Source organism: Tubulanus polymorphus, chromosome 1 (genome assembly GCF_964204645.1).
Source record: "Tubulanus polymorphus chromosome 1, tnTubPoly1.2, whole genome shotgun sequence".
NCBI lineage: Eukaryota > Metazoa > Nemertea > Palaeonemertea > Tubulaniformes > Tubulanidae > Tubulanus > Tubulanus polymorphus.
This window is the reverse complement of record NC_134025.1, coordinates 16,592,029-16,603,577: the sequence shown is the minus strand read 5'-3', so window position 1 is coordinate 16,603,577 and position 11,549 is coordinate 16,592,029. Positions and strand designations below refer to the sequence as shown.

At 32.8% G+C, this 11,549-nt stretch overlaps 1 protein-coding gene across 1 annotated transcript; it reads left to right on the top strand.

Annotated features, from left to right (window-relative positions):
- Window positions 1-5,415: 5,415 nt before the first annotated feature.
- Window positions 5,416-11,256, top strand: LOC141905664 (uncharacterized). Its single transcript, XM_074794669.1, has 2 exons — window positions 5,416-6,167; window positions 6,627-11,256. Exons 1-2 carry the CDS (start codon window positions 5,416-5,418, stop codon window positions 11,254-11,256), a joined length of 5,382 nt encoding a protein of 1,793 aa, XP_074650770.1.
- Window positions 11,257-11,549: the final 293 nt, after the last annotated feature.

Here is an 11,549-nt window from a genome sequence, read left to right as displayed (position 1 = left end):
CAGCACCGGGCATATCTAAAACACTATTCATCTCTTCTTCAAATGAATTCATTGTATCCAGTCAGTTATCTAAATGTTTTCCTAATTGTAATTGGCTTGAATCATTATCAATTTGTTGAATATCTCTTCTCGATGTTTCGGGTGTTGAAGATCTTAATTTATCTAATCGATCTCCATCCTCTTCCATTTCTGGTTCTAAATTATTATTGATTGTTTTAAGTAAGTCATTAATTTTTTGTTTAAATACTCTTTTATTTTGATTTATTTTTCTTTTGTTACATTTTCTATTTCATTACTATTACTTATTCTTTTAATTCTATCTGATTCTAATTTTTCCAAAGTTGATCCCGCTAATATTTTATCTTGATTTTTATAAGTGATATTAATATAATAATCATCTTTCAAATTATAATAATATTCACCATCTAAATATTTTAAATCTTGTACTAAAAGTCTAACACCTCTATCATTTATATTATATCCAGAATCTTTAAATATATGTTTTAATTTATGCATTTGTTTTATATATTCTAAATCTTGTCTTTCTAAATCTGGATTTAAATTTTCAGTACTTATTCTCGATTTATTGTTTCTATCAAATATACTGTTGATGGGGCTTTAGAACCACTATTTGTTGAATTAGAATTATATGCTGATTCATCATCATTATCAATATTAGTTTCTTCATCATTTTAATCATCATCAATATATCCTTCATTATTATTTCCCGTGCCTTCCATTTCGAAATCTCCTACACCTTCTACCATTTACATAATAAAAAAATTAAAATTTAAAATATAATATTCCTCCGATTACAATTCCTATACAAGTTAAAGCTAATTTAGTATTTTCATGGGATTTATAATCATCATTTAGTTTAATTATGTCATGTTGAATAATATCAGTTTTTATATCTTCTGATGTATTGTAATCTTTTATTTTAGAATCATTATTTAATTTAATATTATTAGTTTTAGTTTCTGTTGATTGAATATGTTTTTTATTTTTTTCACCTTCCATTAATTTTGGAGCAGTAATAATCTTTTTATTTATATCATTTAATCCAAATGAATTATTTATTCTTGCAGTTTTAATTAGATTATAATAACCAATTATATTTCCCATCTTTAATACTAAATCATTAGAAATAATTAATAGATTAGGGCCTATACAATAATTTAATCTAATATGTGATTCATCTAAATAATTTTGATATCTTACTGTTTTCTGGAATCGATCTATTTTTTATCATTATGAATGGAATCTTCAAATAATACTTTGAATTGTTTCTGCGAATCAAATGAAGTGTTATCATTTCCAACTATTGGGGATCTTGTTTCAACTTGAGCGCCTAAAATACATATCAAATAAGTTCTAATAGATTGATTTATTCTTTGTATACCTGATTTTGTAAAACCTTCGCCATTTTCTAAAATGAAATTAACCCAACCATTATTATTATCAATTTTATAATTATGATAAGCTCCAATTCTATGCATATAATCAATTTTTTTTATTTCATACTCTTCACCAACATCTTGCAATTTACCATGCGCTCTAAAATCGGAATTAATATTTATGTTAAATTCATTACATATTTTATAAAACTTAGATAGATTAATATTATTGTCCAATTCTTTAAAATATTTAGATCCGGGTAAAGGACATTCTAATTCATTTAATATTATTCTGATTTGAAAATATGTGTGAAATCTAAATATTGTGTGAATCAATTTTAAATCAGAATACTTCAAATTTTTATCTAAGTTATTTAAATGATCATTCCAACTTATTCCGCATCCTGTTGTTGCACAATAAACAGCAAAATTCAATTGATTCTGCCAATATTTCATATTAGATTTTACTTTATATATATGATATTCATCTCGAGTAAAAGTAACTTCATATGTATTAAATATATTTTCCATTTTAGAAATAAAAAACTGTGATTCAGTAACATAAATTTTTAAATTAGTTAATGAATTTAAAACTACATTTTTATCTGTAATATTTTTTTTTAAAATCTATTGCAGGAATATTATATTTAATTAATTTATTATATTGGAAAGCTTTTGGAAACCCCATTTATATAATTAAAAAATTAATAATTAACTAATTCTTTTAATAATTTATCTTGTTCTTCAACTGTTATATGACCATTTAAACTTATTATATAATCTAGTGTATTTTTCAATTTATTAATCTCTTTTATATTAGTTTTAATTTTTTCGTTATTACTTTTTATATTTAATTTTGAACTTATACCAGTTAAAACACTTGAACTTAATCCTAACACACCAATTGATATAGCTAAAGGTGTTAATGGACTGAATATTGCTAGAAATGTTATTACAGAACTAATTGTAACCGAACCACTTATAATCAAATAATATATAATTTCACTTTTTTAATATTTTTTCTTTTTAACTTTTAAATCATTTTCAAATTCTAATATTTGTTTTTCTAAATATATTTTTAATTTAGTTTTATTTATATCATGAGGAATAATATCAATATTATCATCCATTTATTTAGCAAAAAAAATTACTAATTAGTAAATCTATATACTACAAATATAACAATAACTGTTCCACCTTAAATCCATTTTATTTCATATTCCTGTTGTTCTTTACTCGGGGTATAATAATCTGATAATTTAGGTTTGTATAGATGTAATTTTTCTTTATTGGTTACCGCGTTATATAAACTCATTGCATCATCAACTGATTGAAAATCTCTATGTGAAATCTTCTGATCATATAATTCCTTGTTAATATAATCCATATAGTTTTGCCTCTTTTCTCTATATTCTTCTGCTGCTTTATTGTATTTCTCTTATGCTAAGTTATGTCTTTTTTGTTGTGTTAATGAACCATTTTTATCAATATGCTTAAATAAATAACCACCACCAGTAAATGCTAAAGCGTTAACAATTGCCGATCCTATAAAAGTTTTAACTGCAGAAGCCATTTATTTAGTAAAATAATTATGTATTTATATGGGAGGAATATATTTTTGTTTTTCCAAATAATCAATAGTTAAATTAGATAAAGTAACTGCTAATGTTAATTTTAAAATATCATTTATATCAAATCTATCAACATTAACACTTCCCATTTTAAATACTTTTTTTAATACCGTTGAATAACCAACAGTTCCAACTGATAGTAATGCTCCATTATATAATCCAGTTATTATCCACTTATTATCACTCATTTATTTATCAAAAAAATTACTATCTTCAAAATATTAAGTTATCTTATTTAAATTGCAATAAATATAAAAGTGTGTAAAAGGTATTAAGTGTGGTGTAGCATCAATATTTGTAAAAGATTTATCTGGAGGAATTCCTAACAGTTTAGCTATAGGTTTTTTTTTACCATAAATGCATGTTTTTCAATATCAGACAACCTTATCTTTATTTTGTTAGAACTCTCACTTTTTAAAAATCTAATATAAAACCCGGAATTATTACCTGACTTGTGCCAGGCTTTTCTATTAATTTCTTGTGCCAATGTATCTAAATTATATAACCCCGGTTTTAAAGATATATAGGCCCATTCATTTTTATTTTTATTAAAAATTAAAAAGGCTCTATGTTCAACAGTTTTATTCGATATATTGTAAAATGAGTTACATAAACTTATATTTACTAATTTTAAATCAACACAACTTTTATATTCCCTATCTAATTGAACTAGTAAATTATGAGATTTATAATTTGTAAGTCTTCTAGAATCAACAAATATTCTATATTCTTTTAATTCTACCCTTTATTTTACATATTTTCTTATTCGAAATCTATTTCATGATGCCCTTTTTCATTCTTACCTTTGTATATGAAATAGAAATCACCAGAACATAATTCTTCTAAATCTTCACTTGATAATCTATGAAATCTATCTGCTAAATATGTTCTGAATTTATATTTATTTCCTTTTAATCCTTCATATTCTAAGTGTATAACTAATTTATCTCCATATTTGTTAGTAACTGTATCAATATTTGTAATTAGATATTTCTTATGGATTATTAATTCTTTTAACTTCTTAAATTTATAATCTACTGATTTGACATTTGAAGTATCTGTTATTCTATCTAGAAATAATTTGTTGTTCTCACGGTGTGCTTGTTTTCTCTCCATTTATAATACATATTTTTATTAAAATTTGATTAACACGTTAGAATTCTTTTCATTATCTCATTTTCTTTTGTTTCTTCTCTTTTAAATTTTAAGTATTCATCTAAATTACAACCATAAGCAACTGTATGAATTCCATCATCTAAAATATATCTTTTATCATCAAATGGGTTTAGACTAATCTTTTCAATTTCTTCAATAAACATTTCATGATCTTCAGATCTTAAACATCTCATCTTATGTTTTCTAACTTCTTCATTGAATATACAATTGATGTAATCTTTGAAATGAATATTCTTTTCTACTACACTTTTGGTTATTCCTTTTAACTTTTTAGCTTCATGTTCTTTAGTTTTTTATGAATACATTTTAGATCTAATACCTATGAATTCAATCATTTCTTCACCACCTAATTAATCTTTGAATTTACCAGGAACTTTTTTATTATCATTGCTAAACAATTCATGATCTTTAGGATAGTTACTAAGATCAAAATGATGTTTTAATGTTTTTAAATCATCTGTTATGTTATTAGTTTTTATCTTCAATATGTAAGAATCGGTATCAAAATATAAGATTTCTATATGTTTTTCTCCAAAATGAGGTTGTAATACATTATAATAGAATTCATACATTAATAACTTATCCATTTACCTATATATTAAGGGTATGTTTGTAAATGCCTTATCCTTTTGCCATTACTAACTAACTCAATATCATTTCTATTTCTAATATTTTCACAAGTCTTACCATAGAATGCATTGTTCATTAACTTGAAGAAATCTTTCTCAAAATCAGTTTTAGCTTCAGTTCTCTATTTGGTGTTGTAAATTGAAGTCCGGTTTGCTGCTATAGAATTTTATTGTAGTCGAGTTTAGCTTTAGTACTGTAGGATTTGTAACCCTTTATTGAACCTCTCCATGCTTTGTTGTTACTAAGTCTAGTACATTATATATACAGTATATATTGAATATCTCACAGTTGAGCATTGGTCATTTTCGTAGAAACTTGCTCGAGGAGCTACAGTAATTGTAAGTAACGAATTTTTAGATTTGCTGTGGGTTAGTTTTCTTTGCATAAATTGAATTGATTACTTATATATATATTTTCATATTTGTAGCAAACCGGCATTATATGGCATAGTGCAGCATCGTTAGTTGCTAAAATAAACACGCTGAGTTTGAAATGTAGCTGTGCTTTCGTGTTCAATAGATTTTCGAGGATTCGTTTCGTCGATTTAGAACATTATAGTTTGAATTACTCGAAAGCTCATCATGACCGCTAACGAAGATTCAAATACTAGTAAAAGTAAGTCGTTGAAAGCCACTCGTACAAGTCTCGCTGGTTGGCTTACTCGTGCTATTGATGCTGCGGATTCAGTTCGCATATCGGCGGCTGTTGAACCGGCAAAGCAACGTATCACTGGATGTTTGCAAAATCTGCAGACTGCTCACGACAAGTTCATGTCTGTACTCGAGAATGAAGAAGAAATCGAAACCGCTGGGCGTTGGATGGAGTGTTATTTCGATAAAGCTATGGTTGCTTTAGAAAGGTTAGACAATTTTGCTAAAAGAGACTCGTCTCTTGATCCGAATGCACCCGTTTTCCAAGCGTCGTCTACATCTTCCGTGTCGCATCCAGTTGCAGAGGATCTTTCAGAGAATGTCGTGACGAATGCTGTAAACAACTCGTCGCTTAGGACCATTGATGCGTGGATCGATGATTTGGTCGAAGGAGTCGAAACTATAGTAAATGTGGAATCATCAACCTCCCTGGAAGAAGCCGTTATCAAGATGGAGATTGATCGAGATTTACCGAAAGTTGGTCTCCCGATGTTCGACGGTTCACCACTTGTATGGCCAAGGTTCATTGAGCAGTTTTATGTGCAAGTACATAATCGTCCCGGGATCAAAGATTCCAGACGTCAAGACCTTCTGCAGTCGCATGTGAAAGGTGAGGCCAGAGAGCTCATTCAAGGTCTTGGGTTTAGTGGTTGTAATTATGCACGCTCCCTTAAGGAGCTAAAGTTTGTGTTTGGACACAGAGTACACGTAGCTAGGGCTTATATTGAATCAATGGGGTACCCGCGAAACCAGCTATACCACCAGATGGCGCGACAAGCAGTAGGTCGTTCGTTGTCAAAATTAGTTCATTTTCAATGACATTTGAACTGGATTTTTGAACTCCTCAATCCATATACTATCACAGCACCTACCAATATACAATACTTTCATTCTTCTAATCGGATATCGGTAAAGTTTCCAAAAATGATTCATTCATTTAAGAGAAAAGTTAATTTAGGTTTAATTGAAATGTAGACGAAATCGAACGTGGACGACCAACTATCTACTAGCGACACCTGGTGGATCCTCGCCTGCCATACGTGGAATCCTCGATTGCCACAGTAGCACTGCGGGTACCCCATTACGAACGGTCCACCCACAAATTCATATGATTCAATATCATTACGTTCCTTTTACATTAGTGTGAGAGATTGCTTAATTACTCTAAAACAAATGAATTATCTTTCTGAAATTGGCAGTAGTGATTTATTACAGAAAGTTGTAAAACGTATCCCGATTGACAAGCGTTCAAAATGGAACGAATTCGTTAGACGTATATCTCGACAACGAGATCCTACATTGTTTGATCTAGAAAGTTGGCTCAAAGATTGTGTTGACGCTGACTTCGGTCCATTTTCATTACAACAAAATAGGTTGAAATTGAAACGTAATAATTTTTCTAGTAATGCTTTAGGATCACGGAAAATCAATGTGAATAATTCCACGAAACAGATGTCTAGCAGTTGCGTGTCAGGTGGGAAAATATTTGAATGTGTTATTTGTTCAGGTAGTCATTCTGTGAGTAATTGTGGAGATTTCATTGATAAATCGGTAGATGAAAGATTTGCTCTAGTCAAGAGATTACGTTTGTGTATTAATTGTTTGTCACCTGGTCATTTCATTGCGACTTGCAAATCTCTTTCTTGCTGTAAAGAACCAGGGTGTGGCAAGAGACATCATACACTGCTTCATGTTAAACGTAAAATCAAAATTAATGATATTGAACAAAAGAATCAAACTCAGAATCTAGACACTTGTAATAGTGAATCGCAAGCCAGTAGTAGTCAAGGTGTAGCACCTAGCGCAATAGAACGCAATATAGTTCTTGGTCTCGATAGTAATTGTTCTGACGTGTATTTTCAGGTTTTGCCGATTGTGGTTCAGGGTGCTAACGGAAGACGTATATTGACGTATGGTCTGCTGGATTCTGGGAGTGACGTGACATTAATCCGTGAAGATCTGGCTATTGATTTAGGGTTGTCTGGTAAAAAACAAGTATTGACTATCAACACACTTCACTCAAGCGATGCACAGTTATCTCGCCGTGTTTCCTTTACCGTTCGAAGCAATGATCCTTTGTCAGAAATCATTCATGTGTCCCAAGCATGGACTACATCTGGTAATATCAGTTGTCCACTTCAGAAATATAATGAATTTTCTCCTCATAAGTTGAAACATTTAGAGGGTCTGCGATTTCCTGATACATTCCCACGTCAGGTTAAAGTACTTTTGGGTGCAAATGTACCTAGAGCACATATACAATTAGAGGTAAGGGAAGGGACATCAAATCAGCCCTTAGCTATTCGGACTAGATTAGGGTGGTGTTTGTTTGGGAACATGTCAAATGACTTGTGCGATGTTCACGTCCATTCAATTGTTTATGAATGCTCTCTTGTTGATGAAAATTCACTCTCACGACAAATTGAGAACTTTTGGTCAACAGAATCCTTTGGTGTAACTTACCCTGATAAGATTGGATCGGTTGAAGATCAAAGAGCTCTTAAAATTCTTGAAGAAACAACCCAACTTGTGGGTGATCATTATCAAGTAGGTATGCTATGGAGAGATGAAAATAGTGTTTTACCAAATAACTTTCCATTAGCTAAGAGAAGATTTGACTTGCTAACAAACCGCCTGTGTAAAGATTCTGTAATTAAAAATGGCTATTGTGATACACTTAATGGCTATATTTCCGCTGGGTATGCTCGAAAGTTGACTCCTGAGGAAGAAATTATTTCGACACCTAGAACTTGGTATCTTCCTCACCATTGCGTTTTGAACCCGAACAAGCCGCGTAAATTTCGGGTAGTGTTTGATGCAGCTTCGCAGTTCAGGGGTTCTTCGTTAAACAACTTACTAATGACAGGCCCTGATCTGTTAAATAGTTTGTTTGGTGTCTTACAAAGATTTCGTTTATTTGAAACAGCGCTTGTTGCGGACATACAAGCGATGTTTCATCAAGTGAGAACCTCTGAAAGCGAATCTGAATCATTGAGATTCCTTTGGCGGCCAGATGGCTCATATGGTTCTCCGGAGGTTTTTAAGATGTTGGTGCACATTTTCGGTGCTCGAGACTCGCCTTGTTGTGCGAATTACGCTCTAAAAAGATCAGCTCGTGATAACATTGATTGTTTTAGTAGCATCGCTGTAAATTCTGTCTTGCGAAATTTCTATGTGGATGATTTTCTCAAGTCAGTTCCTGGTGATAGCAAAGCGTTGCAATTAGCTTATGAGGTAAAAGATATTCTTGCTAAAGGAGGTTTCCATCTCACAAAGTGGATGTCATCAAGTAAATGGGTCCTATCCCAAATTCACCCTGAAGAACTTGCTAACCCTTCGTTAGACCTAGACTTAGGTGACTTATCAGTAGAACGGACTTTAGGTGTGAAATGGAACGCTCAGAATGATTCCTTTGTATTTAAACCTGTTATCAAAGATGTTAAACTTACTAAACGAGGTATCATAAGCGCTGTCTCATCCATTTTTGATCCATTAGGTTTCCTATCACCATTCATACTTAGGGCCAAGTGCTTGATTCAAGATATATGGCGGTCTGGGTTCGAATGGGATGAAGATATTTCTGGGGACTTATTGGTAACCTGGGATGAATGGCAAAATGAGTTGAAGTTGTTGCATGAGCTGAAAATTCCTCGTCACCATGAGTTGTTTTCTCCTTCTGTTAGTAATGTACAGTTGCATTTGTTTAGTGACGCGTCCGAGAGGGCATTTGGTAGTGTAGCATATTTGCGTTATTTGATTGATAGTTCATTTCAAACTACCTTTCTCGCTTCAAAAACTCACTTAGCTCCTACAAAACATCCTTTAACCATGCCGAAATTGGAGCTGCAAGGTGCAGTTATGTCGGTTCGTTTGGGTGAGGTTTTGAAGCGAGAACTGTCAGAAATTTGTGACAATGAAGTCTCTTATTGGACTGACTCACAAACTGTTTTACGATATATTCGTAATGAAAAAAAAAGATTCAAGATTTTTGTAGCCAATAGAGTGGGGGAAATTCGTGAAATATCATCGGTTAATCAGTGGATGTATATTGCATCCGAGTCGAATCCTGCTGACGATTGCTCAAGGGGGCTTTTAGCTTCTGATCTGACTTTTTCGCATCGTTGGTTTGCAGGTCGAGAATTTCTCCGTGTTCCTGAAAAGCAATGGCCGTCTCAGCCTGATCTAGGTATCATTTCAGATATAGATGAAAATCTCAAGAAAACTAAGCTAGTGAATAAAGTCTTAGCATTTCCTCAGGCTGAGCCAGTCATTGACTTAACGGGTCTTGTACAGCCGGAGGATTATTCTCGTTGGTACCCTTTGTTACGCAGAACAGCTTGGATTTTAAGGGCTATCAGGAATTTTGCCTCACACGTTCCACGTTTGGGATATACAGCTGTAAAAGCAAAAACTTTGACAGTGGAAGATTTTGATTTTGCGGAAACATGCTTAGTTTCTCAAGCCCAACGTGACTCATTCCCAGAGGAGTTCTCTTTCCTTAAAAAGGGGAAGTTAAAGGATCATAGTTCTTTGCGCTGTCTTGATCCAGTTTTTGATGGCTCCTGTATCAGAGTAGGTGGAAGGATTCACAATGCTCCAAATGTTTCCGTAGAGGCGCGCCATCAGTTGCTTCTCCCTTTCTCTCATCATATCACGGAGCTTCTTGTACGAAAAGAACACCTTATTCATTTCCATGCTGGTCCAGAGCACTTGATTTCATTAGTTCGTCAAAAGTACTGGCCAATTAAAGCTAGATCTGTCGCAAAGCGTGCGATTTCGCGGTGCTTCGGTTGTCGTCGTCGATTAGCTAAGTCTAGAGTTCCTTTTATGTCGGATTTACCCGCACATAGAATTACTAGCCATTGCAGACCCTTTCAATTTAGTGGGGTAGACTATTTTGGCCCTTTATTCATCAAAAGAGGGCGTTCTACAATCAAAGTATGGGTTTGCTTATTCACGTGTTTAGTAACTCGTGCAGTACATTTGGAAGTAGCTGACTCAATGGAAACTGACACATTTTTACTAATTCTGAGGAATTTCATTGGGCGACGTGGTCAGCCGAGTCATATTTATAGTGACAATGGTTCCAACTTTGTTGGAGCTGAGAGAGAGTTAAGAGAATGTTTAACACAATTAAATCAATCTCGTATTTCTAATTTTTGTCATGAAAAGGGTATTAAATGGACCTTTAATAGTCCCTGTGCCCCCCATTTTGGTGGGGTTTGGGAGAGATTGGTTCGAACGGTAAAGGCGGCTATCAAATCAGTCCTTAAAGGACAATCATTTCCTGAAAACGTGCTGCGAACAACGCTTATAGAGGTGGAAGCATCTGTTAATAGTCGACCTTTAACTTATAATAGCGTGGATCCTGCAGATTTTACACCCATTACACCAAACCACTTTTTACACGGGGGTGCTAGTTCTGTCGTGGCCCTTGGAGTATTTCATGAGCGTGAAATCAACAGTAGAAAAAGATGGCGTCAGTCCCAGGTTCTGGCAGACCACTTTTGGCGTCGCTGGCTGAAAGAGTATTTGCCACCCTTAACCATGAGAAGCAAGTGGCTAGAAAATACAGAAAATGTCAAATTAGGTGACTTAGTGTTAATCAAAGACAAAGACATTCCTCGTGGTCAATGGCCATTGGGTCGTATTATTGAAGTTTATCCTAGTCCTAATGATGGACGAATTCGTTCGGTAAAAGTAAAAACCTCTTCGTCAGGTTATGTTCGACCAGTAGTTAAGCTTTGCGTATTGGAAGAGAGTATTGCATAATTATCTTGCTTAAATTCGTATTTGTATGTGCGAGATAATTACTTATATTTGATACGACAATAATATGTATTTGAAGTAATCATGTAATCTTTGTAATATGATATCGTTATATTTTCAAACACCGTCTGATACGGATGTTTAGGAGGTGCTGTGTTGTAAATTGAAGTCCGGTTTGCTGCTATAGAATTTCATTGTAGTCGAGTTTAGCTTTAGTACTGTAGGATTTGTAACCCTTCATTGAACCTCTCCATGCTTTGTTGTTACTAAGTCTAGTACATTATATATACAGTATA